Consider the following 24,415-nt stretch of genomic DNA (forward strand, 5'->3'; position numbering starts at 1 on the left):
ATCACGTTGGCACTTTCGATTTTCTTCTGCTATAATCATTAGCGCAATAGATCTAATTAAGTGTTGTTTACTCGTGTACTTAACCAAGTATCAGAGGCTGTTAAAAATAAAATTAGAGTAATGACATTGGTGTCTTACGTCCGATCAATCGATATCTTGCATTACATCGAATTATCAAGTCACTGGGCTGTTTATATCTGCTGACCATTGCAATAGCCTGTTTGTAATGCGAACTACACCATTTAGGCTTAGACACGCTTTCCTGTTCTTGGACTGATGACTTCAGGCCGAGTCTAGATCGTTAAGGCATAGGCCAATGTATAATTAATTGGTGATGCCTATAGTTCGTATTCGTACTAGGGATGGTGTGAACCTCTGAAAGGTTCAGGTTCGTGTGAACGCGAACCTTTTTGAAAGGTTCTGTGTGAACGCGAACGTGAACCTCATGACGTCACGTGACGTCATATTGCTAATTTCAACCCTATCTTCCAATGAAGTGATAGCCTATATTAATGTACACGATACCTAGCGACGACTCGGGCCACAAATGCCACAATGCTGTAGTACATATTGACGTTTTAAACGTCGCTAAATGTATCAACTGAGGCAATCAAATGATATGATAATCACATAAATCAATATCTTCCGTCGCTTTGCCTGCAATTTCGACGAGGACATGCCAGGGAATATAAGCTCACGCCTCAACGGTCTAGGCCAGACCGGAAAATATATTCGGCGTCTGAGTATTGCTACATGGATATTGAGCAGAGTGTAAAACGGTTTTCTATACTTGCTACCGATATTACCCCATTAACAAGTTATACAACAGTAGCCAACACCCCAATCGCACGGATTTGGTTTTTATGATACAGTAAACATATGAAGTTGAGATTGACCCACGCGTACGCCTGCTGTATTTTTACATCAGAAAACGATATCAATTGAATAACCATTATTCGCTGACTACATGTAGTGTATTTCGCTCTTGATGTTGTGTGATTGCGGGTCAAGCTCACAGCAGAGAGTCACTAAATATTCACAAACGGAAAGCTGGTTATTTCGAGCAAACTTTTGTAACAAAGCAAGTAAAATCTTTTAGATTGTTAAGGAGCATGCTCGTTTAGTGGCACGCGTTTAGTGTTTTTTGGCCAATGGCCATGCTGCCAGCGCCATGTATAGAGTGGTCCTCAGTTGAAATGCAATAAATTTGAACCAAATAAGTTATAATGAAGAAAAAATTGTAATATATATGAAAAAGGTTCACAGTGCAGAACCTACCAAGGTTCTGTTGTGAACGCGAACCTCAAAATCTCCGAGGTTCACACACAGAACGCGAACGTGAACCTCACGTTCACACCATCCCTAATTCGTACCGCCTACGTTTGTACTACAAACTTTGTAATATTGCGAACTCTGCCGATTTAACTTGAGCACCCTCTGCAGAGCAAAATCAAATACACCAAGGCGTATGTCTTACGATATTACTTTTGTAGCCTAATTTGAGCTTAATTGGATTGTTGAAAAAGCATATTTAGGATATTAAAGATAGTTTGGCATTAGTTCAGTCAGTTCGTCAATATTGTACGATTGCCATAATAAGAGCCATCCCGCAGTTGGCAACCCTGGCCGATATAACTGTGTGTTAATCGTGAATTTTATGTAAGTAATAATTATTCAAGGTGTAAGTGTTAGCTTTGACAATCACAAGGATACCACGCGTTGTTCTTGAAGCATGTGTTGGTTTGTGTTTTGCGTAGATAAGAAGCGAATGAAGCCTAAGCTTGTCCATAAATAACCGTCGTCAATTACTCGGATTGTCGGTTTGTATAGCAATGCACTTCTGTTTGTAACGCCCACCGTACCATCCAATTGGCTAACATACCTTAGTACGGTGAAGCATTTTTTTGAACATTGTCAGAAAATGAACCAAAGGTGCTACTCGCAACATTGATGTCACGATTCAAGTGCAGTTTCACTCTTTTGTGCGATTTAAATGCGAACACATTCACATTAAGATGACGTAACATGACGATTTAGTGGAAAGGTGATATTGTAGCGAGTGAATTGTTCATGGGATCGCCCTTTAAGCTTCGAAGGAAATCACTGCACGATAACCATGGAAAAAGCAACGAACACCGTTTCAACAATGGGAGTGCGATATCTGTGATTTTCCTGCTGCTGCGATTTTAGTACTTGATTATTCAATAATACGATGCGCTGAATGTAAAATAATGAAGCTCTGCACCTCCAAGAAGCTCTTCGAATACAAAAGTGATAAGTTTCTTCATTTTCTTTCTACATGATAAATTCCGGCTGGCAGGTGCGAACGATTTTTTTGAAAAAATAAAGTGTGAATGGAGCTCAAACAGGTTGAAAAGCACTGGCGTAGATAATTATATCCCGTGACCATTATTTCCCTTCACTTTCCGAATCGATGGGCAGGGTGGTCGGATGACTATCATCGCCAATAGCATGACGCCTGTCCCCGATAACTTTTAGTTGCAAAATGCTCATGGCACGGGCATTCTCATCACCTCCTCAGAAATAGCGCTCGCCACGCTCTTGACATGCTTCTGACAACGCTCGGCTACCGTAGGTATATTTGTGCTGCAGCAACGCAAGTCAAAACGCTGACCCCAAGAGGTCCGCGAAGCACTTTCAGGGGTCCACAAAACCTCTAATTTTGGAAACCTCACGAGCATTTTGTTTGAAATTAGGGAAATCACAAAGCACTTTTCGCTTCATAACTGTTAAACTTCAGCACGTACATTAGCAGAATGACTGTCCGAGATGAAATATTCTACTGCGCAAACTCATTTTAATTGCCAATAACCTACTGATACAAACATATTGATGTTTAGAGATGTTTTGTTGGGGTTTGGAGAAAATTAGTTTGTAGAAATCCGTTCTATCCTGTGACATATATATAACCGCTATTCCAGAAGACCACCAAGATGAGCTGCTAGATGGAAGTGACTAGGCCGGACGTTATATCATATTGGTATCTTGTAGCTTTTGAGCTCGCGGGCCACATTCAACATCTGAATCCGTTCGCGGGCCGCGCTATATAAAATTGGGATTGTAAACCAATAATTCCACTTTGGTTCAGTTCCAGGACACAGAATGATGACAGCATCATAACCATGTTAGCTTCAAACACGCTTCTACTAAGTGTAGATAAAATATAAATACCCTAATTCAGTGGTTCACAACCTTTTTCGTCTCGTGCCCCCCTTGGCCGTTATTTGAGCTAAAATTCCTCCCTATGAAAAAGTTGCCTGTGACTAAAAAATGTGCTTTTTAACGCGCAACCATTTGTTGTCCGAGCAATTAATGGCCAAACATATTCAGATATGTCCCAACTATGGCGAATGCGAATCGCACTAAGCTTTGGTAAAGTACAGTCAAATTTGACCTGCTTTTGAACGGTCGGGTAGCGGCTGACGAAAAATAAATCACCAAGTCCGCTTGCTATGGACTTGAGTTGAATCGATGAATTTGGTATGTTTTTCACGTTAGCTTATAAGTTGGCTTGAAAAGTTAAACAATTTCACTAGCGGCCTTGCGCTGAATTCGGCTTGACGTTTTCCTGTTTAGTCACAATTAGGTCGAAAGGCTGTCGCGGATCCAACGAAATCATCTCGTGAGCCTCACTTTATCAGGGGGTGTAATATCTACGGAAGGCATTTAAACAGCTTGAAATCAGCCAAAGAAACATACAATTGTAAAGAACTAATTTCTACTTAACATTTCTATACCATAAAAATCTAAAAACCTTTAAACCCAGTGTATCTTCCAATACAATGCCAAAGTCAGATTCCCCCTTAAAAAATAAGCCAGATTCTCCCCTAAAAATTTCAAAATTCCCCCCAAGGGGGGAATTCCCTCCCGGTTGGGATCCACTGCCCTAATTCTACGCATTCAGAGAACGAATCTATACCTAATACACGCGCGAATCGTTTTTTATAAGCACATCACTGAAATAATTTAAAACTGGAGAGGCCAATCTGAAATCACACTCGTGATCCGAATTATGTCAATTTCGTTTAGGATTTCGATGATGTTTAGCAGTTGAAACCTTGAAAACTGCGTGGGCCGTGAGATCGGGCGGTCGCGCCAGATATGAAACAGGAAAAACAATATATGTGTAAGTATTTACCTTAGAACAGTGGTTCTCAAACTTTTTAAGACACGCCCCTCCTTATGATGGTAAAAGATTTCGTGCCCCCCTCATCGTCATATCACAAAACGCAACCATGATGCTAGCAAACCTAACGGATGGTTGCGACCGTGGATGAGATATTTGAAATTCATACTAAATACAGAGCTATAATTATGAATGGAATGTAAATCGCGCGGAGCGCGAAATTTTTTTCAGTTGAGCTCAGGATCGCGCCCCTCTTCAGATGCTTTCACGCCCCTAAGGGAAGTGTGCCTCCAGTTTGGGAACCACTGCCTTAGAATTATTATGTTGAAATATACTAAGAAAAAGTTTAATCAAGTCCCTGCATTAATTCGATTTTTAGTACGGATTTTATCAATATTTTTATTAGGTTTCTTTAGACTCTCGTGGGCCGTAGTTCGCCCGCCCCTGATTTAGCCTATGTTGCGACTTGCGATCATACGCAAAGGTGTCGTCGGAAGCGTTACGAGTTATTACTACATTCGCCACCACCTATCTCTGTAGAAATGGATTTTTGGCACTCGTTCACATCAAATCGACGATGTGGATTTTCAAGTCACGCGGCCGCGTATATCAAGAATTGCATCTACAGAGTTCGCTTTGAAATAAGAAAAGTGTCCCCAATTTCTACATGAATAGTATGGTGTTATTTTCAAGGAAGGTCATTGTGCCGTTGTTTATCACCAGCCTATAGTTCATCTTTGCACAAAGCAGACCACGGTTGCACGATAATAGTGCTAAATCCAAATTAAAACAGCATGGGGTCCGCAACAGTCCCTGCCGGTTCAAAAGAGGTCGGGGAAGACAAAAGGTTGTGAACCACAGCACTAGAACAGTGGTTCCTAACCTGTGGTACACGTACCATTAGTGGTACGCGAAGGTCTTCCAGGTGGTACGCGAGTAGATCCTGTTTTTTTCCGACCGAAGGGTGTTATTTGTTCAGATGGAGACAGAGATTGTTCTCCAACAAACCTCTGGCTTAATATGGCCTCATACTCGACGATAGCTTCTCACGCTACTCCACAGCTGCTAATTTCCCTTGTACGTGGGGGTCAAGGATTTTCATCCCTGCTGACTATCAAGTTGAAGAAACGATACCGGCTTGTTGTGCCCATGCATGACTTGCGATGCGCTGTGAGCAAAAATAAGCCTATGCCACGAATCGACTAGCGAGTGGAAAATAAACAAATGCAGCCATAGCATTAAGAAAATTGACTTCTGTTGTTTGTTGTTATTTCATTATGCTTTTCTTCTTGTGACTGGTGGTGAAAAAAACAATTTCCATGCATCCCATCAACCCTGGCTGATAATACCTAGTTTAGGTCAAATACGTGATTATGACGCCATTAATGATGAATACATTTTTGACCGCCTTCGGCGCGCGTAACTTATCTAGGTGGTACGCGAGCGCTGCATAAAACCTCGAAATGGCTCGTGGATGGGAAAAGGTTGGGAACCACTGCACTAGACTATGTTTCATTTGGAATTAACAAGGAAAACACGATTTTGAGGCATCATAACCACGACAATTTCATGAATTATATGTTAAATTCCCATAGGATACGCAAATGATACTGGTGATTCAATTAGTGGCTACAAAATTAATTTTGTAGGAGCGTCTCTAATCAGTTTTCAACACCATGAGTTTATCAGTCACACAATAATGTTTTCTTTTGTGAATTGCGAGCGTCCTAGTATACAGCATATGAAATGTCGAAATATGCTCAACACTTTCAAGTCGAATTCAGAAGGTTTTGTGCTCCCACGCACATGCCCATATGATCTTCCTAGCACTCGTACTAGAAGATACAGCATTGCAGAGATACGCATACAAACAGACACGCAGCATACAAAATTCATAGTAGAATATGATATTGTACTCATATCGAGCAATGGTTATACACACTTTTAGACGTCAAGATCAGTAATCAGACACTTCTTCGACTGATATGCATAGTTGCATACCCATGCGAAACCATGAACGCGCTCGGTTAGCGCTCAGGGGTCAGTGCTCGCTCGCTCGCTAGCCTGCTCTTTTCACATGGTCGCATTTTCAAGACAGCAAGTCGTGCACCGTTGAAACGAATCTCCGGCGGTAAGTTGATAGTGAATGGAGTACCAGCAGGTTGCAATCTCCTGAATTGACCGCAGTTGGGATCATTGAAAAACCATCCTGCCACATAAATATGCCCGTTCAACACGACGCTGGTATGGTTCGGCCAATTGAGCGGAAAACGTAGTGGCTCAGTAATCCATTTATCATCCGTATACATTGAATCGATGGATGTGATGGACGCATCTCTATCACCGCCAACAGCATATATCTTATCACCGATAACTGCCAGCTGGAAGTTAGCACGAGGTACCGTCATTTCCAGGGTCAATTCCGTCCACGAACAGGTTTCTGGGCTGCAATATTCTACCGTCGACAACTTTACACCATTCCAAGTCCCTCCCGCGGCATATATTCGATGTTCAGCCACAGCAGTCGCGAAAGAGTGTCTGCAGCGTATCATAGGATTACTTGGCCGCCACGTCCCTCCGTCATAATACTCGACTGCATTCCCATCTGGAAAATGACGATCTCGAATCAATCTACGTCCGCATACAACACGATAGGCAGCGGTTACTAATAACATTATACCGCGAACATGCCCATGACATGATTGAAACTACGGCGTAAAAAGATGTCGCCACACAGTCGTATGTTTCAGATGTTCAAGATTTTGATTACGTTCGACGGTTAGAGCGCTATCAGTATAGTTATATGAATCGAATATAAAATTTCGCTAAACTTGACGAGTGTTGGGATGTTGGTTACCGATATCCCTGTGAATTCCCCCCTTGACTATACAGTTGAAAATATTAGTCGCTTACATATATTCTAAGACACACACCACACATTTTGCATTGTTTATTCTGGTTGAAGTTTTCTTTGTCGGGCCATGATGCAATATCCGATACGGTGCTGCAGGGCTATACTCCATTAAGATGTAAGGACGATGAGCAGTCGGTGATGACACCCACGATCTAGTGCAGGTCAATACCCTAACTTTTACCTCAAATACAAGGTCAAACAACTATATTCAAGACGTTTCAAAACTATAATTGAAGTAGAAATACAAAATGGGCAGGTTGTTTGACAGTGGCTTTGAACGACCCTTTAGACTTAGCCAGTAAATCGCAATCGACAATTTAACAATTGCAAGATCAGCGTACCGCAGATCCCAATTCTAGGACGATTTCAGTAACATTTTGGACTCGTTCCCAAATCTGCTACCTACCAAACCAAAAGAGTGAAGAATACGGGGTTTGGCTCCTAAAACTGCTCCAATCGAAAAGAAGGTCTACCAATTTTTGAGTAAGTAGACGGATTAGGTTATTCCTACGTAATTACTGCGAAATAGTATTACTAAATACCGCGTAACTTTGATTTTCTACACAGCTCAGTTGGAATATTGTGGCGTCAATCATCAAGTCCATCATCAGCCACGAAACGCTTTGAAAATACATTTCCGCTTTGGGCGTGAATATATAACTTGTTACTCGATGCTGGAGGGTGATCACATCCATGTCACATTACAGACCAAACACACCTGCCGTGTCTGATTCTCCTCCAATGGCATACACCCAATTTCCCACGGCAGAAGCGCACAATCCCTTCCTTGCATGTAGCATGGCCGTTTGCTCTGACCAATCTTCGCTACGGGGGTCATACGTGAACACGCTCTTCAGGATAGAGTCATTGAGACTAGCAGCGCCCCCCAAAACCCAGACGGTGTTGTCGACTACCACAACTGCGAACATATATCTGGAACATGGACAGAAATCCGTTGAGGAAGTGTTCCTTTTGCAGAACTATTATAAAAAGCGTGCTTACATTATTTGAACATTGGATTTGTTTTAGTGTGGGGCACAAACACTATAGTAGGCGCATAGGCTACAGCGTAAACGACCTATTATTATGTAGTGTTTAACAATACCAGTACACAGGGACAAGATTCAAACTTAGTCTATACTTTATATAGCCCATAGATAGGGAAAGTGCGGTTCGGATGCTTCTCGCGGCACTATATCAGAAAAAATTAAAGAACAGAGCATGAATAGCCTATATATGAATAAATTTTATGACGAAATGTATTCGACTTGAAGACTGTGTATAATCAATTTCGCCCAATCAGAACTCGTGGTCGGCAACTTGCACCACGTACTCAAGCGATTACATTTTGGACTTCCACTTCCACATGAACGGTTTCAAAGCAGAACGACTTACTTTGTACAATTTGTAAATGGTCATTTTATGACTGAATCTAAATATATATTTGAAAATTGCAAACACTTCTAGTTTCGTATATATCAGTGGTCGGGAACCTATGGCTCGCGAGCCATATATGGCTCTTTTGGGTATAAGATATGGCTCTTTGCCAAATATTTATTTTTGTATTGAATTGATCAATATTGCAACGACTTGTTGGTAAATTTTCATCACGGCCAAAATAATTATTCTCGTGGCAGTATAGACATGTCTTTGAGAGGTAAAGACAATGTCGTCTTGAGGTTTAGGGGCTCGGACTCCCTCTTTTCAAAATCATCAAATTTAAGTTACCGTCACGCCGGCGGCCAATATCACTCGCGAATTCTATGAACCCGACTCGTCAAAGAGCATAGCAGACACGGCGCCGCCCATTTCAAAACGCAGTCGCGAAATGAACTGTTGTGAATGTGACAATTACAAACTCGAATTACAAACAACGTCATAGCTATCCACGTTCTTGATCGGTAAGTATAGCTCTGTGTAGTACCGGCGGTAAAATGTAGGCGTGTAGCGCAAGGTTATGTTACCGCCGAATCCTTTGAGAAGTCGATAAGTAGGCCTATTTAGATTTTCGTAATCAGTGTGACGGTCACATTCGATTATTATCAGTTATAATATATTCTAAGCTACTTGAGTGAGGCTTGGCCCGTCTGTTCTATACCTCTCGTTTCAAACTTTCCGAACAATAAATACCAGATTTTACAGAGAAAATACGGCGCACACGAGGAATCCCATATAGTGAGTTCGAATGAGTGCTACCATGACCATATGAATTCTCAATTGTGACGTAACCGATCATTGGCATGTATGGCTCTTTGGGAGCTGAGATGGAAAAAATAGGGCCAATATAGCTCTTGGGACAAAAAAGGTTCCCGACCGCTGGTATATATAGTCACCTGGCTTTTTTCACATAAATACATATTGCAATTTTGTAAGTATTAGAAAGTATAGGTAACTTCGATTACCTGTTAAAAGCATGCGACCCCTCGGCCCTCGACATACCTTATGAAACTACTTGATTAAGAATTTGTCAGAATTCGCGTTTTACTTCCATTTGAAGTGGTTATGACATTTTCAAAACTATAGCGCCTTCTACTTCGAATCGAGTACGCATTTATTGCAGGCCCTATTCGGATCGGAGCCGAAGTGACGTGCTGGATCAGGGGCGGTCAACCTTTCGAATCAAAGGACATTGCGCGGGCCACTCGAGTGTTAATGACCTTTTATAGTAGTCCGTAGCGATGAACACACGACTTATCTACTGCGATTCAAAATTGCTGCGATTTATATCATGAAAAATCAGGGTGCTTACATATTCTAGCGAACCGCGAAAACATTTCAAAGTAAACGCATCGCATCGGTCGATACTATTGGTGCTTGCATGTATTGCGGGTCGGATTTGTACCGCGGTACTCAGATTGGACAGCAATGATTGACGGCTAGACATATGAATAGGTTTCGGGCAACACGCGTCAATCATTTCGGTTAAAGGTTTTGTAGTCGACAATCGTTCTGAAAGCTCACTCGCGAAGTCGCATGTTGACCGACATTTCGAAAATCTTGATATGTCCTCGTTCGCAGATGGCTGGCTCGGATATGATAGTCCCGCAGGATGCACGCCTTTTAGACTGAAGCATCGCAACGGTTTAAGCAATGCAGGGATATTCCGTCACATTATTGCGAATACAGTTCGACTCGTTTCCCTAAATTAGGCATAATTTTTCATTCTTATTTTTCGGGAGAGTACGCAAGGCGAAAGTCTATTGGCACCAAATCGCGCGAAGCGCGCAGATAAATTTCAGGTTTATTAAACCTGCTGCAAAGTACTCTACCTAATGAAAGATTTACGCTGATTTCCGACAATGTGAGGTAGCATGACCCCTTTCGCGTCCCCTGGCTTCGTGGTCATGCTAATCATATTATTGGTTGATAATGCAAGTTCACAATAAATTAACTTGGCAATTGCTTTTTTGATGATGCAGCTTATTTCTAAAATTACCGCGGGGGCCACTCAAATCCATCTTGCAGGCTATGGTTTGGCCACCCATGTATTTGATATTCAACACCTTAAGCTCACGCAATATCTTACCGAATGGTCTCTCAGAATCCATGCATGCTAAACCCTGTTCTTGCAGTCCCTTTTTAACTAAAATAACAATCAGAATCCTTCGATTACCTTTGCTGTTGTGCAGTCTTATGGCCTCGCATGATTTATTGGAGATTTTCTGACGGAGTCATGCTGAATCGGCCTTGCAGCCGGTTGAATATATGACCGTTTCTATAAAGCATCGATGATACTAGCGAATTATCACACCATGAATATTGACAATAATGGCAGGGTTAGTTTAGCACAGGGGTTCTTAACTTTCCTCATATAACGGGCCGCATTTTCACAGCAAAAGACGCTGCGGGCCGCAGCACATTATCACCATGTATTTGTGGGCTACTATTAAATTTAGGGTTCTCTAGAATTGGCCACCGTAAATACTATTTTATTCAAATCCAAAATTTTTCGACGGCGATAACTCCGCTTCCACTGGTTGTCAAACTTGAGTCAAACTTGAGTCAAACTTGGTGAACATCGTTTTTATAGATAACCTAACACTTTCATGGGGTGAACAGAAAATTTGGAATTTTCTTTTAATACTTTTAGATAATAAATAGAAACTTTTTTCTCCTGTAGCAATGCGGCTACTGGTTGGAATTGAACCAAATTTGGTGTGTAGGCTTAAATTAGGTAACCTAACGTTTTCATCGAGTAGCCAGTACAATTTGAGAAAAAAAGTCAATTTTGAACACCCCTGATGAGGACGTCTCGCAACCCACTTTCTGAACCGGTGTTCCATGGGTACTTTCGGTATTGAATAGTATCAATATAGTCATATCCATGACAGGTAACGATCTTGTCATAAGACGCGAGAGGTGGTCAATAACGAAGTACTTCAACTTTTTCGGATTAATAAAGTAGCTTTCTCCTACTTGCACAAATTACCCACTTCCACTTCTACTCATGTTTTTCATGACAAACTACCAAGTTTTGATATTAGAACAGCAGAAAGACGTTCGGGGTTAAGTTTTCATAATCTTTAAGCGGTAAATGTCGTAACACCGGGTGAAATAACTCCGATGTATCATTTTAACTGAATATATTTTTGAAGATTTCGTCTGCGATATCATTAGTCATTTTCCAATAGTCACAACTATACATCTTGCAATTTGTAAAGTAGCCTACGAACCTCAAATGGACTGGCACACGTATTCGACCCCTCGACCAAATCTACTTCATGAAGCTACTTACTTGAGTACTTTTATGGCCTTTTATTTGCTACTTCGAGTTGTTAAGAATTGGAATTCGCTTCTTCTACCTACAATTGAGTAGAAAAACCGAGCGTTACTTTTACTCCTGCTTGACTAGCAACTAGCAACGCCTACTACTTTGACCTCTGTACACCGTACATCGTGTTTGCATGTGTCATGAAGCATTGATAAGATTACTTTACCAACTGAAAAAACGAAAACTCCGAGCCCGGGGTGTCAAACATACGGCTCGCGAAGCAATTCTGAGTACATTGGAACATGCTTACATTATCCAGCACATTTTTTTCTACTTGCTAGCATAAAACCCCTATGATACATGGTACAACGTACGTGTACACTGTATATACTTGATAATAAAGTATACTAGTGAAAAGATAGGGCAGGCGGTAACATTTACGATTTTAAGGTTCGAATCCGACCCGCGACGCAATTTGAACTTGACACCCCTGCTCTAAGCACACTTATAGTCCAAAACAGGGGTTCTCAAGCTTTTTATCTTCATTCCCCACTACCCAAATCTCCCATATACCCTTTAAAAATGCCCCTCCATAACACTAGACCAGACGTTTAGCAGGGACTTACTATTGGAAAACCACGCCGTGCAGTACGCAAGACCATCGCCTCTGTAACATAAAACGTATTGTGAACTGCCGCAAAAAGTGCCAACTTATCTTTAGTATTCGAAATGACCGTTTATATAAAGATAAATGAGATGCACCTGCCCAATTAAGCGTAACTTAGGCTGAGGAAGAAAAATTGTACAATTTGGTGGAATTCTTTTTTCCTCTGCATAGGGTTGTCAAGTTAGATCAGGTCAATAATAATTCTACAACAAAGGCGGCACGAAGACGAACCAGGCAAACTTTCCAATGGATTAGCTCGTTTTGTGGTATCACGAGTTACATATATCCCTCAATGATCTAGTCTTGGCCTGGGTTCATATGTAGGCTATAAGAAAGGGCGAGCATGTCTACAGTCTACACTCTACATTGACTAGTAGCCTAACTGGTAAATGATAGCAATACATATCGGGTTTTGACGTGGACACCGGATAAAATGACAAACGCCCTAATATTTTGATGTATAACAATGCAAGATAACGATTCATAAGACGTAAGACACCTATATGCCAACTGCAATTTCATATTTCTCCAATTTCAACATCAAATAATTCTTCGGGAACACTAGTAAACAGCACTTGGTACGGATCTAATGCGCTGTGAACAAATTTTGATTGTGATAATTGAAGAAAGCCGAAAGTGCCAAAATAGTGCCAACGAGTCAAACCCAAATTTCCGGTGTTAACCAACATGAAAATGAGCCAAAATTCTGAAATTTGGCTTCCAAATGCTCCAATTGGGAACACTGGAACCGATACCAGTAACCCTCAAAATTTAGCGAAAGCGTTATTTCACGTCATACTGGTCGTGCTGGATGCGTTTGTGCCGCCATCATTGGTTATCCAGGGTTTTAAAGAGTTTTGTGAAAAACACGCAGTATACTTTTCGATACATACATTCCAGAGCAGTTAACCAGTAACGGTAATCGAGCATGTGTCTCCGTAAATATGTAGACTATCCTATATATTATGTTTATCAAATGCGTCTATTCCCCCTCAGAAACCACTGGTCTAAAAAGACCAACACTTCAATAAGTACTGGAATTACGCAAAACCAACTAGATTACTTCGAAAAAGTAGAATTACTTCGATTCTGGCCACCTCTGCTAAACGCTGGGCATTGAAATCGCAAACGATGACCATCTTGCCAATACAAGATATACTCAGTATTACGACAGCGTGAAAATTGTAGCTGTACACACCGCAGAGATATTTTAAATGTATATATTTATCCTATGCTGAAAGAAAGTAAAACATTCGTATGTAGACCCAAGTTTCCACTAGTCTGAAACCAGAGTGTACCCAAAGGTGGTGTGGACAGTGGACACTCGTAAAATCACGTGCCTGTCACGCCCAGATACCTTTGATGACTTTGTTATTGTTGATCCGTCTGCAACAGTAATTAAAGGAAATTCGCTATTGCTCTTCGTTCATTTTAACTATGTTCCATATCGAGTTGGGTGACCGAATTTCGAATGGTTTATTTTGATGCTGTCATCTTGCGCTCTACCAAGTTTCAAGACTATGACTTTATGACAAGCGTAGTAATTTCGCTGTCGAAGTCGAGTATCTAGTAAATCAGCAGGCACCGATATATTGTCGACTTTGATAACAAATTAGTATGCTAATCATTGAGTGACGATACTGAAACTTACTGCGAAGCTGCGTAACACAACCAAGATTTACCATGCCAGATTTCGTCATCCATCTCGGTATGGAACACTTTCAAAACTCACATATACCAATATCAAATTTTGCGAAAATTCCATCAAACGGTAGGCTCATTACGACATCAGCGCACGCGGACCCTTGATACTCGACTTTGATAACGTACTAACTACTGTAATTATTGGGTCACAGCCTTAAAACTTCGTGCAGTGTTAGTTGCGATCATGAAGATATGTAGTACGAAATTTTGCTATCCATCGCCGTATAGAACACAATCAAAATCTACACATAGGCCTACCAATACTGTTTTTCGTGAAAAATCAGTTATGCGGTAGGCTGAAGGTCAGATGATTGCATCTTACACTGAACCAATTTTTGAGGGTGTGACTCGGTGATCAGAATAGTAATTTCGCTATCATAGTCGAGTATATCAAGTACATCGCTGACCTACCATCTAGCCTACCGCATGACAGATTTTTCACAAAAGTCGAAACTGCTATAATGCTATATGTAGGTTTTGAATGTGTTTTATTCCGCGGTGGATAAAAAAATATCGCATTATATATCCTGATGGAGACATATAGCACTGTAGTGGGTTTTAACGCTGTGACTCCATTATTACGGTAGCAATTTCGTTATCAAAGTCGCTTATGTCAGGGTGCGCGTTGATTTGGCATTCAGCCTGCCGCATAGCAGATTTTTCGCAAAAGCCAGTATTGGTATGTGTACAATACAATATACGGCGATGGATAATAAAATTTCGTATTGTATATCTTGATGAAGGAATCTAACACTGTACCAAGTTTCGAGGGTGTGACTCTATAATTACAGTAGTAAGTACGTTATCAAATTCAAGTATCCAGAGTCTGCGTGCGCTGATTTGGAATTGAGCCTACGGCATAAATGAATTTTCGCAAAATTTGATATTGGTATACGTGACTTTTGAAAGTGTTCCATACCGAGTCGGATAACGAAATTTGGCATGGTATATCTTGGTTGTGTTATGCAGCTTCGCAGTAGGTTTCAGTATCGTCACTCAATGATTAGCATAGTAATTCCGTTACCAAAGTCGACAATATATCGGTGCGCGCTGATTTACTAGATACTCGACTTCGACAGCGAAATCACTACGCTAGTCATAAAGCCATAGTCTTGAAACTTAGTACAACACAAGATGACAGCATCAAAATAAACCATACGAAATTCTTTCACCCAACTCGATATGGAACATAGTTAAAATCAAGGAAGAGCAATAGCGACGTTTCCTTTAATTACTGTTGCAGACGGATCGACAATAACAAATTCATCAAAGGTATCTGGGCGTGACAGTCACGTGATTTTCCGAGTGTCCACACCACCTTTGAGTACCCGCTGCTGAATTCTGAAATAAAGCAATGGTGACTTTCTTAGGGTTACCATATTTTGGAAAGGTGAAAAGAGGACACTTTTTCAAAATTTTCAGACTTGGAATGCCGAAGGAAAATCCTGAAACAATGGTAAAATTTTTGCACTTCGTGGTCGGTTGACTAAAAAATAGGTCAACTTTCTGGCTCAGCTACCATATATAGTTTTTCGTCCACATTATCCAAAAACAATGGTAAATTTTCCGGCCCAGCTCCGGGAATAGCCACCGAGGCGTTCCTTCAATGCCGATTTACTATATTTTACCCCATCTTTAACCAAAGTTCTCAAAAAATAGGACAAAATCTCAAAAAATAGGACATTTGGGCTTCCTCCGAGGACACTTTCAAAAATTCAAAGTACAGCAAATCCTCTTAAAAGAGGACGTATGGAAACCCTACCTTTTTACTCCCGGTATTGGGTGATCAACCCTTTTCCATAACTTTTCGACCGTATCAAAACGTAGCATGGGGCCGCCTTGAATGTCCGCCTCCGGGCATTTGCTGCACCCGAGCATCAATATGTCATAAGAATCGTCGCCTTCGCAATCTACAATGAAGGGAGATTATTTACTCATTCACGATATAAGAAGAATTTTAGAAAGTAACATAAATTCCCTGAATGTTCGTCGCACTTGAAAGCGGCCAGCGCCATCTGGGCTGGCATACTCATCATTATACTTTTCAGTCTGTCGTCTAATTATTGTAAACGTATGATTATTCTTGACCACTATTTTGAAAGTAAACAAGAAGTCTAAAATATCCAAATCATATGTTAAACAAATTCACACATTTCAAATTATGCACGACTAAATTTATCGCGTAGCGACTCCAAAGCTAGCGTTACCATATTTTTGTAACGTAAATTCCGGACGCTCTTTAGCGGCCACTAGCGGATTTCAAAATGAGGTATGAGCACATTGTGGATCAACACGACGTCACACTAGAAAAGCTTTGTCTATCGACTAGAGGTGGTCACGATCCGATCCAGGAGTGTGTGGTTGTGTATGGCAAGTTGTAACTAGGGCCGAAGCCACATTTTCCAGCCCCCTCGCGTCCAAATAAACACTGATTATATGAGCCGATCGTAGGGTAAGCGATGCAACTTCTGAGGGCTTGCTATATGCATCTGGTCGTTAATTGATTTGAATGAATTATGTCAATAGTATTGGTTCTTCCATAGATTACTATATATGGTCAGAGTTGATGTTTTTGCGACATATACACCGAATCATGATATACATACACACGATCTGTGCATATGCGTATGCATACCATGAGCACATGATGTGCATACGCCACTGGACAAGGAAGGTGCAGTGTACGACTTTCTAAGTCTCGCACCACCTCTCCATGCTATCACAATGCGCCGAGCAGGGAAGTCATGGATACAAGTGTTACTAATCAGGTCTTCGGTCCCACGACCTACCGATCCCACGAACTCACGAACCTACCGATCAAGTAGCCGGACGCGTCACCATTACGCTATCTTGTCGGTTTACGCTATATTGACGCTATCTTGTACATGGCTAAGTCATATGTCCAAACAGCCCAAACCGACTCAATGAATATACCGTTATCTTGTAATTGCGATTACACTTAAACTTATTTCTGTAACTTAATGATATTTTTATTAATTTTTGATCGCAGTTTTTGCGAGGGTGGTAGTCCCCGAATTAAAATCAATTTACGTGTTACTAAATCGCGCGCAGCGCGAAGAAAAATTTAATGTAGCATAAACTGCCCAAATATAATATTGTTTATGTTGATTTAGGAAAAAATTATGAGCTTACTTCAAAATTCCGGACATTTAGGCATATTTCGGAAATTCCTCCCGGACGCAGTTTTAACAGTGAAATTCCGGACATGTCCGGGAAATTCCGGACGTATGGCAACCCTAAGCTAGCTGTTTCTCATAAACATCAAAACTCTTCTCAGGCAATATTCGTTTACTAGGCGCACATTGTGCATTGCACGATCTTTAACATCCGGATATCGCGCGGTGGTATTTTGGATTTCGAAGTATCCGACAGTCTTTAACTGCGAAATATCTTGTATGATCAATTTGAAAACTGGCAATTCGCGCCCAAAACCACTCCAGAAGCCTGAAACTATTGATCAAAATTCACAATGGAACAGTAATCATTATATTCAAGCTGATATAGATCAGTTCCAATATTCGAAGGTAACTCTAACGCTGATTTAATTTGACTTAGGTAATGACATGATCAATAGCCTTGTTATTAGGAGTATGCCCGGAGCCCGGATTAGGATGTACTGCTCCAATGCTCTGATATCTGATCAATCTTTGTAAAATTCTAAAACATTTTAACTACAATTGAGACACGTCAACTGCAAAATTATAACGCGACAGCTTTTACGATATCCTGATGCATTTGTACTCTCGCATGGTGTCTATACAACTAAATATACAGCAACTATGCCAAATACTGCAACAATTCTATTCAAATATTTTTAAATGTGATTTTTGTTCGTGTCAGGCGTGAATTCCCAATAGTAAATGACATTTTCAAGATGCGTGTGGAATGTCAGTCTGCGAGGTCACGTCAAATTAGGCCTACTTGGAAATACATTGAATTCCTCTATTATTGGTGCTGCGGCCCCCGGCGCCATCAAAAAGTAGGATATTGACCCGCGAGCACATTTGAGTTCGAGACCTCTGTAATCTACCACTTCCAGGAGAGTCCTGGATATCACACACATCATACGGATGCCTGATTGTACTATAGATAACTAACCTACAGATAGATACGCAACACCGGTCGTCATGCTCGCTTGCCTGGAGGATACTGCAAGCTGAACGCAGCATAATTGCTAATCCCATAGCTGACGACCTGAGCGCTCAAATTAAAGAAAGTTGATCTTATTTGAAAGCTACTGTCACACTGATTTCGAAAATATACATTAAAATCTGATCAGGGCAACGGAACCCCTTCGAAATAGCCTTCAAAGTCCTAAAATCGGCATTGTTCTAAACAATCGCCGCGACGCAGCACAATGACCATAACAATGACCCTTGCGTGGTTGCGATTGTTCAGAACAATGCCGATTTTCAGACTTTGAAGGATATTTCGAAGGGGTTCTATTGCCTTGATGAAATCCTAATGTATATTTTCAGAATCAGCACGACAGTTGCTTTCAAATAAGATCAACTTTACTTAATTTGAGCACTCGGGTCGTCAGCTATGGGATTAGCAATTATGTTGCGTTCAGATTGCTGGGCAGTAATTTCCTCCGGGCAAGCTAGCGTGACGGCCAATGTTGCGTATCTACTATCTATCCGTAGGTTAGTTATCAATAATTGTTCTAAACAATAGTAATGAAAGCAAAAGTCGATTTAAGAAGGTTAATATTGGCGACTCACGTAGTGGTCATTCGTCATCATGATCGCCGTCGTTCAATTGCTCGATCCGAACATTACGTTTCAGTTCTCGCCATTACTACTTACCGGTTTATATCAACCCTTTTAATATTTATAAGTGGCAATATTAGGAATAACACTGACAACGAATATATTATATATGCTTCATAAACCTCAAAAAGGTGGAATAATAATAATTTTTGTCCATACCAGATGACGTGTCGCCATTAGGTTGTCCTCCACTTGCCATAAATCACTAAGCAAAAGATTTGCTTCTAAACGTTTACAACTTGACTATCTTAAAAAGATAAAGATAAATTGACACATAGATAACGTGATGCAGGGCCAGCCCTGAATGGCGCGAGTAAACATGAAACTGCAGCAAGTAAATATGAATATTTGTTTCCAAGTCTATAATGTCTCCTCATAAATTGACTTTTCGCCTGTGTCGAGATATATATTGCTTGAATCTACTAAGTTTGCGATTATGTAACGATCCTGGAATAGCCTATACTCACTTTCACTGCAGAAGTTTCCCAAATCTAATGTATGGATGATAAATTAATATTTCAAATGCAAACACTTGAAGAGCTTCTTGGAGGTACAAAACTTCGATATACAATTGAATAGTATATTCATATTGAAATAAACCCGAATATTCTCGGCTGGCACTCGTCATGGGTAATCGTCAGCAACTAGTAGAGAATTGGAAAGAGCATCGTATATCAACAATCGTAGCACAAAACATGACGTCACCAGCATGAAATGTCGAATACGAGAGCGTTCAATGCACTATTCCGAGGTGGCACGTGAAATCTGACGTCTCGATAATTCTTCGCACAAATCGGATTATCCAGCAGATGTTGGCCGATTGCAGAATTGATGACCATTGATCGCTCAGCATGACGACAGATTTCGACGACAGATGACAGACGACTGAGGACAGACGACAGATTTCCCGTAATTGGGAGAGACCGTTCACACTTCCATTTGAGTGCCTTGGGAGTCGACTTTAATCAAGATACACCAGCCGAAATTCGGTCAACAGAATGAGTTCGTGTACGACCTCGGAATAGTGCATCGAACGCTCTCGTATTCGACATTTCATGCTGGTGACGTCCTATTTCGTGCTAAGATTGTTGATATAACATGTTCTTTCGAAATCTCTACTAGTTGCTGACAATTACCCCTGACGAGTGTCAGTCGAGAATATTCGGGTATATTGCAATATGAATATACTATTTAATTGTATATTGAAGTTGTGTACCTCCAAGAAGCTCTTCAAATACAAACAAGTGGCGCAAATCTCGGTCCATTCTACTATATCTACTATCAATATCATTTCATTTAGCTCCATGACCTAGTATTTCGTCACGATATACTTTGTTCGAAATCTTTAACTCAAGCAACCATGTACTCCATACTTGCATGCATAGCGGGGTTGTCGGAAATCTGGTGCGCAGGCCGCATTCAGCATACATCTACGAAATACGTCTCATCTCGGCGAAAAATACGTTTCCAAATATAACCAAATTACGATTCACCCATGGACTTGCAGCCGAACTGTATTAGAGTAAAGATTTTCAGTCCGTAGAGATTAGCCTGATTTCTATTTCGCCGCAGCCACTTATATATATTGGTAGAACCGTACGGAATGGTGGCGTTGGCGATTGGTGAAGCAGTTCACCAGAGAAATCATCCGACAATAACGAAGAAATGCTCAGAGCGTTTGAGGAATTGCAAACTTCGTGATCTGTATACCTTCAGCGACGGGGTTACGGTCCATATGTGTGGTCTGTTGACGCTACCAGTAACTAACGCGTAACCATCGGCGTTGATAGTTGGCAAACAATAGGAATAGCCCCACTCATGTCAGTGCCGAAGACATGTATGTATGTATTTGACCGTATAGGAGGAATTTGCTATCCGTAAACTTAGTTGAAATGACCACGAAAGGACCAACTTCAGCTCATACATTAACAATGAACCCAAACCCAACATCCGCACGTGTGCACTAGGGATGGTGTGAACCTCTGAAAGGTTCAGGTTCGGGTGAATGCGAACCTTTGTGAAAGGTTCTGCGTGAACGCGAACGTGAACGTCGTGACGTCATAATGCTATTTCCAACCATGCATTTCAGAGAGTTGATATATTAATGTAAACAATACTTAGCGACAACTCGGACCATATTATGCCACAATGCAGGAGTAGGCTACATACTGACTTTTTAATCGTCACCAAATGTATGAAGTGGAGCAATCAAATTATATAATAATCCCATAAAATCAATATCTTCCGTCACTTTGCCAAGAATTTCGACGAAGACTTTGGCGAAATATAAGCTTAGGCTTCAACGATATAGGCCAGACCTGACAATGTATTCGGCGCCTGAGTATTGCTACATTGATATTGAGCAAAGTATAAAACGGGTTTCTATACTTGCTACCCATATTACCCCATTAACAAGTTATACAGCAGTAGCCTACACCTCACTGATTTGGTTTTAGTGATACAGTAAACATGTGAAGCCAAGATTGACGCCTGCTACATTTTTTACATCAGAAAACGATATCAATCTTCTTGATTGGTTGAATAAGCATCATTCGATGACTACATGTAGTGTATTTCGCTCGTGATGTTGTGTGATTGCGGGTCAAGCTCACAGCAGATAGTCACTAAATATTCACAAACGGAAAGCTGGATATTTCGAGCAAACTTTTGTAACAAAGCAGGTAAAATGTTTGAGATTGTCAAGGTGCATGCTCGTTTTGTGTTGATTTTCTATGCAACCAGCGCCATGCATAGAGTGGCCCGCAGTTGAAATGCGAAACATTCGAACCAAAGATGCTATAATTTAGTGAAAATTATAACAAATGAAAAAGGTTTACAGTGCAGAAACTACCAAGGTTCTGTTGTGAACGCGAATCTCTAAATTTCCGAGGTTCACACACAGAACGAGTCACACTATCCTAGTGTGCACCATCTCTACCAGATTTAATGTAGTTCTAAGCGACATTGAGCCGCTGATGGTAAGACTTATCACAAATTGATCGTTCAGAAGGTCTAACTCAGTGGTTCTCAACCGGGAGTCCGCGAAGCATTTTCAGGGGGTTCGCGAGACCTCTAAATTTACAAAATGGCTGATAACCTAATTTGTATATATTTATATTAAGAAAATCACAGGCAGTTTCGCTTCATTACTGGTAAAACTTCAGGATTCACATCAACAGACCGGCTGTCTAAGATGAAATATCTTACTTTGCAAACTCATTTTAATTGTTAAACTGCCTATAGCCTACTCTTACTGACATATTGCTGTTCAGAGATGTTTTGCAGCGGATTGTTGAAAAATAAGAAGTATAGAAAGGGTAATAACGATGACTTCATAATGTTTGCAGAGATCCATTTTCTCCTGTGGTATACGCAACTGCTATTCCATAATAAATTCAAGATGAGCAGCTAAATAAAAATGATCAGGCTGGACGTTATATGCTCATTAAAAATCTATTTCTCAATTTTGGTGTGATATTTGTTGCGATCATACTCAAATGTGTCGTTAGAAGCGTTACGCGTTATTATCACATTCACAACCACCTGTCTTTGTAGAAATGGATTCAAGGAGCTCGTTCCTATCGAAGGCGCGGATGCTCAAACACGACCACGCAGTGGCGAAATAGCGTCCTGGTATAATCCACAGCTACAACACTAATGGGTTTTGGGTTCGAGTCCGACCGAGGTCGACTTCAGAATTTCTACTTAAGTGTTGGAGGTTTAGCTAGGCTCCTCCTCTCCATTTCATCCACGTAAGCGGTGTCGTAAAAATACTAGAAGTGGGCCGCGCTACAAGTCAGCAGTTACGGAATCAAAAATTAGGAATATAGGTCTTGTGTGAATGACCATTGTAGTCGACAACAACAACTATGAATAGGCTACCTCAAACTACAACAACAACACGACCGGACGACCGCATATTTGAAGAAATGCAGTTTCGGGATTAATTTGGAAATATAAAAAGTCTATCTAATTTTTAGATGAATACGATGATATTTTCAAGAGAATGAATTCTGTTAGTGTTTATCGCTAGCCTGCAGTTAATATTTACACAAGGCAAATGACGATTGCACGATAATTGAGCTAAATATGAACTAAAAGGTTGGCGGTCCGTGGGGGTCCGTAACCGTATAAAAGGGGTCCGCGAAGACGAACAGGATGAGAACGACTGGTCTAACTTCTCATCCAGTACTTTTCTGTCTATTCGCTGCAGACCACCACAGAAGTATTTTCTCACTGGCGAATATATTGCTTCAGGTTATTGAACAAAGAAAAATGATTATTCGTACGTGGAACGTATATGAAAATGCAAGGGGTCGTTAAACTATAGATGAGTCTAAAAACATATCCGGTAAGCACTGATAGAGGGACAGAGAAACTGTGTATTAGTCCTAGCGGAGTACATTACAAACAAACAAAAAAAGAATAATACACAAAACACGTTTGCTTATACAGAATTACACTACTTTTATATGGACTGGTCGTAACAATAATATTTACCCTCTACAATCGTATCCTTAATGACTACTGTGAGCAGGTTTAGTTAATTTTCGGAGTGGGGCCTAAATTTTAATTAATTCCTGTGTCACGTTGACCATTAATAAAATGAATATTATGGTATTAGCGTTTATAAAATCACCAATTGCTCCGTAATCGACAGTTATATGTGTTACGGCATTTTTCTTTTATGTCTTTCGCACTGTCTTTTCTCCGCTTGATCCTTGTGTTTTGAAACGAAACTTTCACTATCATCTCCGATACATTCAATTGGCGAGAAATCTCCGCCCGATCCACCCCGACCACGTGATGTCGTCTCTGAAATTCTTTCTCCAGTATTCCCAACTGCGACGCAGTAAACGTCGTTCTGCACCTTTTGGATCTTCTACTGCCCATCGAAGGCAAAGGTGTTGTCGTATTGTTCCCACAATTTGGTATCGCCGTAGTCCATGCAAACGGCGGCGCTGCCGGCGGATACCATTGCCTTGGATGTGCATGTACACTGTACAGCAATCAAGGCCCAACTATTAGAAAAACTCAGGCATTGCGCGTACACGCTTCCGTGATGTTATCCGGTGGGATTTCCAAACATTGGTATAAACCCGCGCGAAAAAGTACCATACACTGTAAAAACTGGGCCCACCCCTAGAGGTGGTTCAAAATGCCACCCCATGATCAGAAGGGTAGGGTGGACTGGTCTACCCACGCCACAGGGTAGACTGGTCTAACCACGCCACAGGGTAGACTGGTCTAAACCACGCCACAGGGTAGACTTGTCTAACCACCCCTGTCCGGATATAACCCTCACCTATCCGGATATATCAACCTTGGGATATGCTTTACAAAAGTCAAACCAAGGCATAAAAACCTTTATCCTGCCCGAATATCTTCATCAAACGCTCAATCTCCGGTTACCAATACCAACCCATATCTTTGTCAAACGCCTATTCATGCTGCACTCTTATATACCAGGAATGCCATA

At 40.9% G+C, this 24,415-nt stretch overlaps 1 protein-coding gene across 1 annotated transcript; it reads right to left on the bottom strand.

Moving 5' to 3' along the window:
* Nucleotides 1-5,403: 5,403 nt before the first annotated feature.
* Nucleotides 5,404-19,190, bottom strand: LOC145447947 (kelch-like protein 23). Its single transcript, XM_080326225.1, has 4 exons — nt 19,096-19,190; nt 15,906-16,053; nt 7,780-7,994; nt 5,404-6,752 (listed from the first exon to the last, which is right to left on the bottom strand). The coding sequence occupies exons 1-4, from the start codon at nt 19,133-19,135 to the stop codon at nt 6,175-6,177; spliced, it is 981 nt and encodes a 326-aa protein (XP_080182351.1). The 5' UTR covers nt 19,136-19,190; the 3' UTR covers nt 5,404-6,174.
* Between the last annotated feature and the right edge of the window lie 5,225 nt (nt 19,191-24,415).

The sequence above is a fragment of the Botryllus schlosseri genome, chromosome 10, assembly GCF_051294905.1.
Source record: "Botryllus schlosseri isolate E-star chromosome 10, Bs_hap1, whole genome shotgun sequence".
Taxonomy (NCBI): domain Eukaryota; kingdom Metazoa; phylum Chordata; class Ascidiacea; order Stolidobranchia; family Styelidae; genus Botryllus; species Botryllus schlosseri.

What these genes read in the sequence shown, in the direction of transcription:
- LOC145447947 (XM_080326225.1), bottom strand. Translation starts at nt 19,135, where the DNA reads ATGGCAAGTGGAGGACAACCTAATGGCGACACGTCATCTG. An exon ending in CCAATACCGGGAGTAAAAAG is followed by an intron (nt 7,995 to 15,905) that starts GTAGGGTTTCCA and finishes TCCATGTTCCAG; the next exon opens with ATATATGTTCGCAGTTGTGG. An exon ending in AGGAGAATCAGACACGGCAG is followed by an intron (nt 6,753 to 7,779) that starts GTGTGTTTGGTC and finishes GTCATTTTCCAG; the next exon opens with ATGGGAATGCAGTCGAGTAT.